This window comes from Bubalus kerabau, chromosome 3 (assembly GCF_029407905.1).
Source record: "Bubalus kerabau isolate K-KA32 ecotype Philippines breed swamp buffalo chromosome 3, PCC_UOA_SB_1v2, whole genome shotgun sequence".
NCBI classification, from domain to species: Eukaryota; Metazoa; Chordata; class Mammalia; order Artiodactyla; family Bovidae; genus Bubalus; species Bubalus kerabau.
In genome coordinates this window covers 57981601-57997777 of record NC_073626.1, presented here as the reverse complement: position 1 = coordinate 57997777, position 16177 = coordinate 57981601, and the positions used below count along the sequence as shown (strand labels likewise).

The 16177-nt window shown below is 40.5% G+C and overlaps 1 protein-coding gene across 2 annotated transcripts in view; it reads left to right on the top strand.

Annotated features, from left to right (window-relative positions):
• Positions 1-1186: 1186 nt before the first annotated feature.
• UGGT1 (UDP-glucose glycoprotein glucosyltransferase 1) overlaps positions 1187-16177 on the top strand; it is a 111273-nt gene continuing 96282 nt past the window's right edge. For both annotated transcript variants that reach the window (XM_055571871.1, XM_055571869.1), the window contains exons 1-4: positions 1187-1621; positions 6246-6381; positions 10851-10933; positions 13584-13714. In XM_055571871.1, coding sequence (XP_055427846.1) covers positions 1564-1621; positions 6246-6381; positions 10851-10933; positions 13584-13714 — 408 coding nt within the window. In that variant the 5' untranslated portion in view covers positions 1187-1563. The remainder of the gene's footprint in view (positions 1622-6245; positions 6382-10850; positions 10934-13583; positions 13715-16177) is intronic.

The window sequence follows — 16177 nt, the reverse complement described above, 5'->3', positions numbered from 1 at the left end:
GAACTGTGATGTAAACTATGTACTTAAGTTAGTAATAATGTATTTGTATTATTTCCACAAATAATACTAACAATCAGTTAGTTGTATGCTATAACTAAGCAAGTATTGGTGTTATTCATGCATCAATAGCAGACAACCAAGTTAAAACAGAGTGAAAAACTAACTCTGTATTGTGGTTAAACAATTCATTTTTAATGAAATTATCACTTGAAGTGACTTTAAAAGGCATACAAAATACACAATGGAAAACTTCTAACACAAAATCTCTCTGAAGAAATATATTTTGAAACAATCATTTTCATTCCTTAAATTTTTTTGAACTTCTTTTAGTCTAGCAAGGAACAGAAAACCCAACAGTCAGCTACAGTTCTTAAGCACAGTACAGACATATAGGTATCAGATTAAGACAAGTGTTTTTTTTACTACTTGTTCTGCCACTCTCAAGGGATGGACTGTTTGCGCCATATAACCATAAGTCAGTTAATATTTTACACTTTTTATTTAGGTACTTACAAAAATATGTTTGGCTTTTTAGCTCACTTTATTAGTTACAATATATCGCCCAAAGACTTACTCATTTCTGGGTGGCTAAAATGACCTGCCCAGTGTCATAATTCTAAAAGTATTTTACATAGTAATTTATATTTGCCAAAAAGTAATTCAAAGGACAAAGTAACCCTTGCAGATTAAGCTGCCACTTCCTATACAAAATAAGCAAAAACGTCTCATGAAATTAAAAAAAAAAAATTCTTTTCTCTGCTCCCTGGAACGGAAGCTATCCAAGACAGTTTGAGATAAAGTCTAAGAAACTCAGAAACATGAAGTCGTTTGGTCCTTTACGGTGCAACAGTGCTTTTAACGGACGAGTTTAAGGAAGTGGATTCTATCCAGTCTCTTCATGTGGTAAAGCTTTTGTGTCTCAGTTGTCCCCTTGCTGATGCTGCCGCCAAGTCGCTTCAGTCGTGTCCGACTCGGTGCGACCCCATAGACGGCAGCCCATCAGGCTCCCCTGTCCCTGGGATTCTCCAGGCAAGAACACTGGAGTGGGTTGCCATTTCCTTCTCCAATGCGTGAAAGTGAAAAGTGAAAGTGAAGTCTCTCAGTCGTGTCCGACTCTAGCGACCCCATGGACCGCAGCTACCAGGCTCCTCCGTCCATGGGATTTTCCAGGCTAGAGCACTGGAGTGGGTTGCCATTGCCTTCTCCCAGTTCCCTTACATGTTCACAGAACCTCAAAGAACAGCGCCTCCGAAACCAAACTGAACCTCCGGAAGCAAGGAGAGAGGTGAAACCTCTTCGGAAGTAAGATGGCAGTAGCGTGGCGCTCTGGGCGGCCCTGGCCATGACTCTGTAGCCGGAAGTCCTCCGGCGCTAGCCAGTAGGAAGCGGAAGTAAAGGGCGGTCGGCAGCTGGTCTCTCCTTTGCGAGGCCGGCTTGTGAGCAGAGCCGCGGGAAAGGCGCGTGTCGGCCGCTCACTGGCGCAGCTGCTGCCGCCTGCGCCGCTGTCCTGCCCCGCCCCGGCGTTGTCGCAGGTGCCGTCGCGGACAGAGCGCGGCCCCTGGCATGGGCTGGCAAGGGGATGAGAGCGGCGCGTGTGCTGCAGCTGCAAGACCAGTGACAGGTACCCCTGGGGTTGGAGTGGGGAGGTCTCGCCGGCGGAGAGAGGGTCTGGGGAGCGAGGCCACCATGTGTCTCGGTCACCTTGATCTTCCGATTCTTTCCTGACTCAGTTTCCCCTCCTGTGTCTCAGCCCTTCCTCTCTGTTCGAGTCCCTTTAGAAGTCCTTCAGTGTTTTCTGGGCAAATCCGGTTTCTGCGAGGTTGGCCGCGGACTCTCTTCATCGGTTTTGCGCCTTCATTGGAGAGCTTTGAAACCCGTGTGCCCAAGTGCAGACGGAGGTTGGGGGACGTGTCCTAACACGAATTCAGACCAAGCTTGACCCCAAGGAGGTTGAGAGCCAGCGGTTTGCAGGACTCCGGTGGGAAAAAGATGGATCTTTTTATAGATTTCTGTTTTCCCTAAAATGAATTCGGGTGGTGAATTTTGTTTACCGTTTTCGTTTGTTTCAAGGATCTGTTGACTGGAAATTGGATGATCCGGTTTCACTTTTAGCCTGGGACCTGCCAGAAGAATAAGATCCGCGTACATCGCCAATGAGTTATGGGCGTGAGCTCTTCAGTGTTCCTTGGCCAGAATCTCTAGATTGTTTTGCATTTTTTTACCAGATTTGAAAACTAGCATAGTTTGTTCATTTGAAGTCTTGGGGTCTTATGCCTTACTGTGTGCTAACTATTTTGAAAACATTCATCATACACTTGGCCAGCCAATTTTAGTGTGATATTTGAAGACGTTTTAAATAGCTATATGATAGCAACATAAAGGAAAAGGCAATGGCACCCCACTCCAGTACTCTTACCTGGAAAATCCCATGGATGGAGGAGCCTGGTAGGCTGTAGTCCATGGGGTCGCTGAGAGTGGGGCACGACTGAGCGACCTCTCTTTCACTTTTCACTTTCATGCATTGGAGAAGGAAATGGCAACCTACTCCAGTGTTCTTGCCTGGAGAATCCCAGGGAAGGGGGAGTCTGGTGGGCTGCCGTCTATGGGGTTGCACAGAGTCGGACACGACTGAAGTTACTTAGCAGCAGCAGCAGCATAAAAGTTGGGTTGATTGTAGCCTTTCCTTTTGACTTGCTTTTGATATACTTAGCTGAAACTTATTTTTAATAAGGGAAATAAACATTGCTTTCTACAGTAGTATAACTCCCTTCACAGTGTGTGTTTAACTTGAGGGGACTAGATTGAACTATGGAGAAAATTCTAGGTATAAATGTATATTAATTTAATTACTTCAGAAGTAAATTTATTTCTCAAGAAGGGTAACTTCCTAATATTTTTCCTTGCTATTGTCATATATGTTGAAACTCATCTATTAACCTGACCCTTTAAGTGTTTTTTTGAGTTCATTAGCTGTTTTCTTCAGTTTAAAAATGGAAAAAGTTGGTGATGACTTAGAACTTTATGCCTTTTCTATTTTTCAAAAGTGATAAACACTTGCCAGAATATAACTGATGAATACTTTAAATAAATGAGCAAGAGATAGTGTCTTTAATTTACACTAAAGAAGCCAGGCCACACGTTAGATCTTATAGATGAATCATTTGGGCCTGGAACTTACTAAAGACTTTTTAATTTATGCATCATGCCATAAGCGTGATGCCTGTAATCATGCAGTGCCACACTGAAAATTCTGCCAACTGTTAGTTTGCAGACTATTCCTCTTAATAAGCAACACTGAAGGACTACTAGGGTCAGAGTGATATGGGATCTCGGCAAATGAAGGTATCCTCAAATAAAGGACCACTCAGAAAGGTTCTTATTTTGACTTCTGTGAACAGTCTTTTCCTCTGGTGTTACCTGTGGTATCAAGGATGTGGGGTTTGGGTATGGGAAAGCTGTTCATTAATGTATGGCTTTCCTCCCTTTTCCATCGCTAATGATGCTCTGCGGCACCCCAAGAACTCTCTCTGTGTCTTTAAAACAGGTCTAGGGGATCTCGGGGTGAGTCATGATGTGTAGTTTTCATTTTCACCCTTCTTAAGTCCTAGGCTTTCTGAGCGCCTTTGCGTTTGGTGCCACATCCCTTTTTCTCCCAGTTCTTTTCATTCATCTGTTAATGAACAGAGTCTGTTTGTTTATGTTGAGGGCCTCCTGTGTTCCAGGCATTATGCTAGGCATGTGACTGTGACAGATAAAACTCCCTGCTCTTGAGGAGCTCACATTCTGTCCCCAGAGTCAGTCCCAGGATGGACCTGTCAGGCTGGTTGCTTGATTGCACCCTTGGTTCCTTGGTTTCAAGGTGAAACGATACCTCTCGTGGCCATTTGGGACCCAAAGTCTCTGCCCTAGAAATCCTTGAACTTGTCTTGGGTCTCATAATAAAGCTGTATGCTCAGTCTAGGTCTGGACGTTAAGAACCCTTCTTAAAGCCAGGGCTGAGATCATGGTATTGTAGAAGTTTTAAAAACAGGCATGTGTAGGTTCCAAGTATTGCTATTTATTAGGCAAGTTACTTAGCCTCTCTGAATTCCCATTTTCTTATTTTTAAAGTGGGGGTGATAGTGTTTCACACATCATGCAGCGTATTTATGGACTGTCTGCCGTTTGCCAGGCGCTGCTGTTTACTGAGGTGAGCTGGTGAACGTGCTGTTTGCAGAGCTCTTGGCAGTGGCGCAGTCAGAATGATCCCGCCTCTAGTAATTGCTCAGTAAATGTGGGTGTCTGCTCGGGTGAGTGGGGAGGAGCCTCCTCCTCACTCTATGCATGCAGTAGATCTGGGAGTACTGTTAAGTGGCATCCAGTTTCTCATCTGGAATCATCACTGTTGTGGGTGACACGTCTAGGTCCCTGCACGAAACACTGTGAACACAGCTGGAGCATTATTACTGCTTGAACATAGTTCGTATGCGCTGCCTCTGGTTACTGATTTTGGGATAGGATTTTAAAAAATTTTTGTTGGCGCAGTGGTAAAGAACCTGCTTGCGCATGCAGGAGACACGGGTTCAGTCCCTGGGTTGCGAAGATCCCCTTGAGGAGGAAATGGCAACCTGCTCCAGTATTCTTGCCTGGAAAATTCCATGGACAGAGGAGCCTGGTGGGCTACAGTCCATGGGGTCATGGAGACGGACACAACTGAGCAGGCAGGCACTATAGCTGATTTACAGTGTTGTGTTAGTCGTTGCTGTACAGCAAAGTGTTTTTTTTCCCCCCCAGCCACAGAGGATACATTTCCAAGGAATGTTTTTGGGGCCTTGTAATAGTGATGAGCTGTTAGTCTATAGTTTAGAATATAGTTTCTAGCGTCTCTTCCTTATGACATATTTTGCTAGAGCAGTTTAGTTTTTGTGTAGTACTTGGCACATGCTTGGCACATTACAAAAAGTAACTTTTGCTACAAAGTGACTTTTGTTACAAAGTGATTTCATGTTGCCTTCTCATTCTCCCCCGTGGCAGTTACTGTTATTCTTATTTTAGAGAGTGGGAGACTAAGGGTAAGGGCGGAGGAGTTATTAGGTAACATGCTTGGGGTTAGCAAACTCAGGAATTGATCATAGGTCTCTATTACTAACCCATGTTCTGTCAGGAGGAGCAGGTTTCTGAGGCTGCAGTCCATGAACCTCCAGGGGAGGGTGTCTGAGAGAGTTCTTGAGTGGTCTTAAATTGTATGTAACAGTTTGGGTCCTTGCTTGCCCCTCTGCAGGAAATGTCAGTAACTTTTGCTATTTCGGGAGAGGAGCCTACATCATTTCCAGTTTCCTCTCCGTGCCCCCACCCCCCCACCCCCCACCCCTTCCCAAGCTAGGACTTACCTGCTAGCAGGTTTCATTGTCAGAGGTCTGGTTTGGTTAGTCCTAGTCTTTATTAATGTTGATTTTTAAAAAAATATCTGTTTATAAATGAGGCTTCCCTAGTGGCTGAGGGTAAAGAATCCACCTACAATGCAGAAGACAGGGGTTCGATCCCTGGGTCAGGAAGATTCTCTGGAGAAGGAAATAGCAACCCACTTCAATATTCTTGCCTGGGAAATACCATGGATAAAGAGCCTGGAGGACTCCGTGGGGTTGCAAGAGACAGACACAACTTAGTGACTGAACAACTACACATTTATAAATGGAACGTTCATATTAATTTTTTTGTTTCCCAAGAAGCCAACAGTGCCTGAACTTCAAACTCTTTTAAAGGCAACTTTTTGGGCTTCCCTGGTTGCTCAGTGGTGAAGAATTCACCTGCCAATGTAGAAGACATGGGTGTGATCCCTGGTCTGGAGGATCCCACATGCCGTGGAGCAACTTAGCTGGCGCACCATAGCTGTTGAGTCTGTGCTCTAGAGCCCGGGAACCACAGCCACTGAGCCCCCATGCTGCAACTGCTGAGGCCCACACACCCTCGAGCCCTTGTTCCACAGCAAGAGAAGCCTACGAAATGAGAGGCTAACATCTCTGTATGGTATAGGCACCCAGGAGATGAAGTGCAGCCTTTGTAGAAAAGAGTGTAATGAACGACACACCTTTAGTTGTGTGTCAGTAATCAACTAACATCTATCGATTATCTATAGATAGTATGTGCTGTTATATTTTGGAAACATTTTTATTTTCTGTCACAATCACGTTCTTTTGTGTCTCTAAGTATTAAGATTCAGGTTTAAACATTGCCTTGTAGAAAAATCTTTTTTTTTCCCTTTCTAGGACTTTGCCGTAAAATGGGCCTTCTGACTATGCTTACTGGACTATGGCTGTTTTCCTCAGTTAAGGCAGATTCAAAAGCCATTACGACCTCTCTTACAACAAAATGGTTTTCCACTCCGTTGTTATTAGAAGCCAGGTAAGAAGACATGTTTTTTCCTTTCACATGTTTAAGTGAAAATGTGGGCTCTGCCGGTGAATATTTGGGAGCTTTTAGGGAGTGGGATTCTCATTATGCATTTAGTAGGAGCCCCACTCAGCGTGCACCGTGCTGAGTGCCCCTCACAGACTCTGCTGCAGGCTAGGACTGCAGCGATGGCAGATCCTGAGGGACTTCTTCAGACAGGTATACTGAACTGGTTTAGTTATTTTGGTGTCTTCCAGGAAGAGTGTAAATATGCTAATAAGGGAAAAGAGTGTTGTACTTAAAGGAAAATTTCTGTTTATTTGAACAGGGTGCTAAGGGGTGTTTAATACAAGAAAGAGAAGAGAGCTTGTTGAGATGCAGGTGCAGGACATACCCCTCCTGAAAACTTGGAAGGAGACAGACCCCAGATAAAAGAGTGCAGAGGGGAGCTGAGAAAGTGGCTACACCTTATCTGATGTTAGCATCTCCAAAATCAGGATGCAGTTAATCAAGTTGTTATCTTACAATTAAAATTGGTAGCATCTTTCACTCAGCATTTTCTAAAACAATGATATGTCTTAAAATTGACAGTTGTCTTTGGGCAGCATTTCCTGAAACATGCTGGACTCTAGTCTCCTACCCCATCTACCTCAGTACAATCTGGGGCTTCAAGAAACTCTGCAAGACTGGTTCTTGCCTGTTTGCCTTCTGCCGCATGCAGCCATTTCTACTTCTGCTGTGTTCTGGGGTCTTGGTGCAGAAAATGAGTTTCAAAGGCCTAGGCTTTGAAGGGATTTAGAGTGTAATGAATATGCAGTAAGTCACACCAAGTTTCCCACCGTTACCTCTCAAACGAGAAGAGATTCTCTCGTCTGGGGAGTATGGAAGAAAATGAAAGTTGAAGGAAACTTGACAACCCTTCAATGAACCGCAAGAAGGAGTTAATAGACAGATTGTAGAAACCAGACGTATGTTTTTAGGGGAAAAAAGAAAACACGCGTCTCAATTTCTCAGTAAAGATTGCCCAAACTTGGGGGAAAAAAAAAAGAAAACGTCTTAAAATTGATAAAGTAAAATATAGTCAATGATTTCTTGGAAGATTTTATAAACCAAATATACTTTTTAGTAAATGGTTGTTATAGAAGTATAATCAGATACCTGTCTTTTAGTCAGTTTTTTTGTTTATAGAGGGAAGCTTATTTTTATTGTATCTCAAATAACATATAGCTAGGACCTATAGCGAATCTTTCTAAAGCATACACTTAGGTAGGTGAACGATAAACATTTAGTAATTTCAGAATTTGATAGAGCTGGAAATTTGAACTGTTCATCAGTTAACTTTGTGGTCTATCTTTGTGACCTTCAACTTAGAATTTCATCTTCTCACATCTTTCCTTAATCCCTAGAAAGATGGGAGCAAAGTATTTGTTGTGTTGATGGTGTACCTCCTAAGGAAGAGCCTCCTTTGTATTGAGGAGAGGCCGGTAGGAACATGGGACATGCAGGAGCTGGTCTTGACTTGCTGAGGAGCCTTCCAACTTTCTGCCGAACAGGCTTTCTGCCATCACTTCTCCGTACCTCCCTCTCCTCAGCAATTAAAGGGCAGCAGAAACAAACCCCAGGCCCTGACAACCCCCCTGCCCGCCCCACCAGACCCCACTGCTTATATGTCATGGTGATGTTACAATAACTAGTTAGATAAATAGGCCGAGCCCCTTGTTAGATCTTGGGTGTTTGTAGCAGTGAAGTGTGCAGGCATGTGAGGTCCGCGACTGCCTGGGCTAGGGCTCACATAACTAACTGAATGTATTTTCTTCCTTTCTGCTCATCTAATTTTGGATGATTTGCCTGGTGTCAGTCTTAAGTCATTGAGATTTACTACTACTTTACAAATAAGTTTGTGCAGCTGTCTGTAATAGATATTTTAAGATATTCTGCTTAATGTTCATAACTGGGTTACATCCATTTCTCTCACTTACACTAACAAACTTACTGGTGTTTGTGTGTTTTCTTAGAAGAGTCTTATGGCATACACTTATGGACTTTTGAGAAAGTATGCTCAAATTGTCAGCCTTAATTGATCAATTTTTTTCAGTTCTTTGATCTCAATGAAGTGAGTATTATAAACTATTTCCTTTACCCCAGTTTACCCATAACAAACATAGCCCCTTTTCATGATATCCTGGCCATTTGCCATTTGGGTTCGCTATTTTAGTTTTCCTTTGTGGCTATTTACAGATAGTTTGCTAGGGTAATGGGATGGGTAGACAACTCAAAAACATGCAGTGCTTGTTTGAAACCACTCCATATTCACCTCAGAGCTGGCTGAGGCCACCATCCTTCCCTCCTGCATCCACAGCAGACATTGATGGTGGGTCACAGCACTTCCATGGTGGAAGGCTGAAGGGTCAGATATTTCTCCACACATCAAGGCATGCAGTTAACACAGACATTTTGCTTTCCTTGCTTCTGGCCCTTAGGGACTGAAAATATTCCCGTGTGTATTTTTAGATTGGACCTGATGCTAATGAAGGGTTTGTAGCTTCTGTTTGTCCATCAGTATTTAATTGAAGTAGAGCCCTGAATATGTTTTGAGCAGCTATAGTTACTAACAGAAACGTTGTATAAATAAAGTTCTGTTATTAAAATTGAAGCAATCATTTATTGAATGCGTAAATATTACAATGGCCTGAGAATGCAGCTTGAAAAATTTGAGTGATAGAGACTGGAATGTAAATTCCAGATTTCTCTTTTACTACCTCTATGCCCTTAAGAAAGTTAATATATTTATAAGTGGGGAGAATGTTATCTGTGCTGTGCTCTCTCTGCCCGTCGCCCAGTTGTAGCGATCGTCAGCTCCAGCCCCGTAACCGTCACTGCCACCGCGCTCCTGCCTTCTCCCACTGAAACACTGTAAAGCAAGTCTCAGACACCGTAGAATTTCATCTGTAAAACTTGATTTTTTACTCAGTGGAATAGATATCAGAAGCTAAAAAGTACTTTAGAGCAAAAAGCAAACAAATTGAAGCACACTGTAAGCAAATGGCAGCATTCCTTTTAATAGTGCCTTGTACTGTTCTTATCTTCCATGGCTTAGTTCAGTGGATCTGGTAATTAATTTTCTTAAGACTGTTTGACACTTAGACATTGTAAGACTTACTTATGCATTGGGGTGAGAAAGAATGGATGTTTATGTTTTCCTGTAATTATATGAAAAGTATATATTTATGTGCATATGGCCTTTGCAGGAGGGTCTTAGCTTAAGTGAACCCTTGTCTCAGAACTAATGAGTGTATTACTTCTCCCCCTTCTGCTCACTTATCTTGTGAATGCTGCTTTAATTCATGAATTTAGCATTTATTTACACATCGTAATCTGTCTTAATACCTGTAAGACATTAATAGACTGTAAGCTATTATAAGATGTGTGTGATGTCTGTGTCAGTTACTCGAAAGCCTAGAAAAATGCCACACTCAAGGAGGCACTAAATAATTTAATACATTATTATAATGGGTGTTTTCAGAAACCTATTTTTAGAGAAGCTGTGCATTACCAGGAAATGTTTCTTATTTTTCCCATATTTCTGTGTCTAGCTGTGGAGTAGAGTGAGAGTTGTACATCCCAGTGTTGACAAGTAATGGGAAAGTCTTCCTTTGGCTAGGTAAGCTGAGATCCAGATCTGTAGTTTGCTCTAAGACAGGGAAAGACCACCACTACGTTGGTATGGCTTGGAGGAGAAGATAACCGATTTACATGAATCATTCACTGAATACCTGCTTCTTCTTCTCGGGATTTTAAAGGCCCTGAATGAAGGGAAGTGTAGAATAGCCTTTATTTTATTTTAGGTCGGTACACTAAAGTCAAGGAAAAAATTAAGATGGCATTAAGTTCTGAGACCTGATTTTATTAAATCAGTGCTAACTTTAAAATTTGATGGCCTTTAAAGTTTGGATTTATGGATGTAGAAAGATTGCAGCATGCTGCCTTCAGTCTCCTAGAGATGTCTCTAGGATTCATGTTTTCCTCAGGAGAACCTTAGGCGAAACATATTGTTTTGTTCTTTGTAAGTCTTTCAGAAAATGAGTGAGCAGAACTAGTACTAGAATTAGAAATTCCTAATTCTGCTTCCACTACTGACGGCATTTTCACAAATGAAATTTCATAACCTTTCTTTATATTGGGACTTCCCTGTTGTTACAACATTTCTATTATTCTAGGATTCTTAAGGAATACCTATGAAGCTATTAAGTGAATAAACTATGAAGCTAATTATTAATAGCTAGTAAGTAAGATGTGCCTAAAATTAGAAAATATTTTATTGAAATATATTACATATATTCATATATAATATATATTATCAAAACCAAGCTTTGGACATTTGGAAACTTAAAGCTTATTTTTACTCTCCTTAGTAATATAACTTATATTGGAAGATTTTTATTAAGTTGTTTTATTTCTGATATTTTCCCCTTTTCTCTCAGTGAGTTTTTAGCAGAAGACAGTCAAGAGAAATTTTGGGATTTTGTAGAAGCCAGTCAAAATATCGGATCATCAGATCATCACGGTAAAACAGAAACAGATGCTTCTTTGACTTTGGTGTCTGGGAATATATGAGAAATTTGGTCTCTTTCAGAGTATGGTGGCATGGCAATTAATGGAAAACATTTTTATCTTTAGTGAGTAGAATTGTCATGGCAGCCAGCAGAGCCAACACAAACTAGTAATTATTTTTGAAAAAGTTTACAACTTTGGCAATAAGAATTGCCTTTGATTCCCCCCGCTTTGTGTTTTGTTCTTTTGTGTTCTTTTATTGAAAGTGCTATGTGAATATTTTGCAGAAGTCAAATTCATTTAGAATCATTTAGCATCGACATAATAACCATCAGATTTGATTCACTTTCTTTTGTTATGAACTAATTACTCAACTGATCTGTTATCTGTTGAGTTTCTTCTCATTGAGTGCCATCCAAAATGTTTTCCATTACCCATGCCAGCCGCTCACAACTAGAGTGTCAGGTGTCAAATTAATGTAAACTGTATACTTGTTTAGTTTTTGATGAGCTTTCACAAACGTTTTCTAAGTCAATGTAAACCATATAGAATATGGACATTAATAGTCAAAGATGCTGATACATGAGTAGTTAAAACCTTGAATATTGCATTGACAGGGATAAGTCCTTGTTGAAGTGAAAGTGTGTAAAATTATAAATATGTGACTGCTGTTAATGTTTGAATTTATTTTTAACTTTATGATTTAAAAAATTAGAGCATATTTAAAAGGTGAAGTCTAAATCTTTTTTGCAGTTTAAATACGTAAAACTTTTGAACAAGCATCTGTAAGTTTTAGTTAAGTAATTTAGAGTCCACTAGAATTGTTCAAGTAACCAAAAAAATCATTTTAGTTTACAATTTCATAAAACAAATTTATCAAAGTGGTTTTTATAGTGAAATTTGAACTCTGACATTTAAAATGAAATTTCTTCAGTATAAATGCTAGTGTGTTTTTGGTTGAAGTTAGGAGAGTATGAATTCTTGAAAGTGACCACAAAAGTATATTAAACACTTTGTTTGAAATATTATTCATAGTCCTACTACCCAAAGATAGTCACTTTTAACACTCTGGCAACGTTCCCTTGTGGCTCAGATGATAAGGTGTCTGCCTGCAATGCGGAAGACCTAGGTTCAATCCCTGGGTTGGGAAGATCTCCTGGAGAAGGAAATGGCAATCCACTCCAGTATTCTTGCTTGGAAAATCCCATGGATGGAGGAGCCTGGTAGGCTACAGTCCGTGAGGTCGCAAAGAGTTGGACACAACTGAGCAACTTCACAAAACATTTTAAGACATTTCTTTGTGATCTCTTTTTCTACTTTGAAGGTGCTAATGTCATACAGAACCTTTTACATTTTGCTTTTTAAAATGTTAAATATTTTTATTAAATTTTTCAAAAATATATAATAGTAGTTTAAAAGTCAAAGCTTCACATACCTGAAACTATCATAATATTGTTAATCAACTATACTTCATTATAAAGTAAAATTTTAGAAGAAAAACCAAGCTATATAAAAGGCTGTACACAGAAAAATCTTGTTCCTTCTGTTTCTCTTGGCTTTTTATAACCATTTAAAATTAATTTGTTTAGCCTTCAGTATTTTTTTCGTTCTTCTTCTTCTTTTTTTTTTTTTACAACTATTGAGTTGACCAAAAATTTGTTCAGGTTTTTCCATTCTATTTTACAGAAAAACCTGAATAAACTTTTTGGCCAATCCAATACATAAGTATGTATTCTTATTACTTATTCTTTCTAACAGTAAGAAAAAATAGTGTACTAAATATATTGTTTTATACCTTGTGATTTTCATTTAATATATCCTGGGGATTTTTTTATACTGCTATGTGTATTTTTCCCCCAGACAATTTGTTTCAATGCCTCTCCCCAAACCATAGTTTCATTAGCATCTTTTAATATCTTGTACTTCCTCATTACATTGCTCAGTCTTGTTGGGTTATTTGAATAGATAACATGTGCCAGGGAACACAAAGACACAACATAGTTTCTTTGTGCAGAGGCTCAAAGACTATTGCGGGGGGGTAGTTGGTGATTAAGTAAGCGAGTGAACAATATGCTAAGTGAGAGAGGTAAGCCAAGAAGAGAGGAACATGATTGATTGAGGTGTGGGAGTAGGGGCTGGGAATGCCTCCGTGGGATAGGTGCTCTCATAAACTGAGTTCTTCCTGAGGAAGAAGGTGGGAGTTAGTCATCCAGGTAAGTGGAAAATCTCAGTCCAGGGAGAGGGAATAGTGAAAAAAGGATTGAAGAGAGGAAGAGTCCAATTGCACAGTATACACTAAGTAATTCTGAGCATTTGACAACAGCTCAGGACAGTATGCTTTGCTTCCCTGGTGGCTCAGGAGGTTAAAGAGTTCTCCTGCAATGTAGTAGACCGAGTTTGATCCCTGGGTCAGAAAGATTCCCTGGAGAAGGGAATGGGTTCCCACTCCAGTATTCTTGCCTGGAGAATTCCATGGATAGCGGAACCTCAAGGACTGCAGTCCATGGGGTTGCAAAAGAGTCAGACAGGACTGAGCAACTAACACTTTCACTTTACAAGACAATCATATGCTTTTGTAACACATAGCTTTATACTTTATGAGCTACCTTATTTGGATACCTGTAGTCATATAGAACTATTTTGGTTGATATTCTTCCTGACAGGTACTGATTACTCCTATTATCATGCAATACTGAAAGCTGCATTTCAGTTTCTGTCACCACTACAGCAGAATCTGTTGAAATTTTGTCTGTCTCTTCGCTCCTACTCAGCTACAATACAAGCCTTCCAGCAGGTGAGTTCAGTGCCTCCCTGTGACAGTACCTCTTTTAGGGGTTGTATAACATGATTGGATATATTGCAGCTGTCCTGTCATTGTGTTACAGCACTGTACCTTTTCTACCTGAAATTTTCTAGGATTTATGATTTGTTTGTAAATAATGAGCAAAACCGATTCTGTTCAGTCTTCAAATAACATATAAAAAAGGTCCATCTAGTCAAGGCTATGGTTTTTCCAGTGGTCATGTATGGATGTGAGAGCTGGGCTATAAAGAAAGCTGAGCGCCGAGGAATTGATGCTTTTGAACTGTGGGTTTGAAGAAGACTCTTGAGAGTTCCTTGGACTGCAAGGAGATCCAACCAGTCCATCCTAAAGGAGATCAGTCCTGGGTGTTCATTGGAAGGACTGATGTTGAACCTGAAACTCCAATACTTTGGCCACCTAATGTAAAGAGCTGACTCATTTGAAATGACCCTGATGCTGGGAAAGATTGAAGGCCGGAGGAGAAGGGGACGACAGAGGATGAGATGGTTGGATGGCATCACCAACTCGATGGATATGAGTTTGGTTGGATTCCAAGAGTTGGTGATGGACAGGGAGGCCTGGCGTGCTGCGGTTCATGGGGTTGTAAAGAGTTGGACACGACTGAGCGACTGAACTGAACTGAACTGAACTGAATGTGCACTTATTGTCATTTAAGGAGAAAAATGCCTGTGCAAAAAACCTGAAACTACAGACTTCATTTATATAGCACAGCTGAAGAGAGAGATGCAGTTTTGCTAAACCAGTTAACCCCGAGGGTGATCACAGTCTGTAGATCACAGGAGAACAGCAGATAGGAAATGTGAAGAAATATTACAGGGCTATAGTCAGGAAAAGCTAGAATGTGAAAGACTTTATGGCAAAATGATCTGATTTTATCAACAAATACATTAAAAAGAAAAGAGGGAAGGAGGAACTTCAAGAGAAACTTAAAAATGTGTCACCTTAATGTAATGTGTGGATCTTACCGGATTTTGAGTTGAACAAACTTGTAAAAAAAAATAGAGAGCAAGAGAATCAAAGCTGTTTGTACACTGGTTGTATGTTTGATATAAAAGAAATGCTAATTTTAAAACCACTTTTTAATTCTGAAATGAAACTGGTATAGACAACAACTCACAAGAAATGTATAGTGTGATGCATTATGATGAAGGGAACACTTTTGTGATTTTCACCCAGGTCAAGAAATTGAACTTAGCTTGGCACCATGGAAGCCCTGCATGTGCTGTGTCCCCACCACAGCTGACTTTTGCCCTTCAAAAGGAGTCACTTTCTTCTTTTGGAATTATTTGCTGTTTTCTTTTTAAAAAAATCATTTCATTGCCCAAGAGTGCCTCTCCATACAATAGAGTTTAGTTTTCTCAGTTTTTTTACAAATTTATTAATTTTGGGGGGGAGTGTGTTCTCTTAATTTATAGGTTCTCCCTCCGTCCCTTTCTTTTCTGTTGAGTAACTTACACAGTTTGCCCTATACATTTTTTTTTGGCCACACCAGGTGGCTTACAGGGGATCTTTGTTCCTCAACCAGGGATTGTACCTGGGCCCTAGCAGTGAAAGTGTTGAGTCCTAACCACTGGACTCCCATGGAATTCCCAGTATATCGTTATCACTGAAGAATTTCTCTTGTAAGGCTAAGAGTGTTATTCTGTTCTTTCCCCTCCTCTCTTCTTACAGCAGCTCTGTATGGCATTTGACACTGAGACTTTCTCTGCTCAATTTCATGTGAAATTTGTTTTCTTTAACTTCCCTGGTTCCCTATCCTGTTGATTTTATGTTTTGTTAAAATATGGTGACTTTAAAAAAAAGGTAGCTTGCTTTTTGAAATTTCCTGACTCTGTTCCCTTCTTCAGGTTTTATTTGGACACTTTCTTTTATTGTCTATTTCTGTCCTACTCAGGTATTATTCTGCCCTCAACAGTTTCTCCTTTGCGTGGGGCCCTTCCCTGGAAGGGAGTCCTACCTTGTGAGTTCCACGTTCATAGAGGTCAGACTGCCATGTGCTTACCTAATATCAGGCTGAACAAAACCAGTTGGTCCATCATACTTGGCCAGTGAAAACCTGTTAGCTGTTTCAGGGTTTTCTTATTCTCAGAATCATTAGAATCTCTGCAGTTGCCCTCTGCTTCCATGACCTCTGATAACTGCAGGTCTTTTTGCATTTTATATCATGGAGATTTCCTTCCCCCTGGTTTTGCCATAGATGTGGTCCATTGGTTTCTGTTTTCATTTTTGCTCTAATGAGGGCACTTGAGAAGACTGAAAAACTGTGCTGCCAATGGCCATCAATATGGAGCTGTATGACTTTTTTTTTAGTTGTTTATTTTAAAGCTTGAGATTTTATTTGTTTATTTATTTTTATTTTTTGGCTGTGGTGGGTCTTCCTTGATGCATGACGGCTTTCTCTAGTTGTGGCAAGCAGGGGCTGCTGTTAGCTGC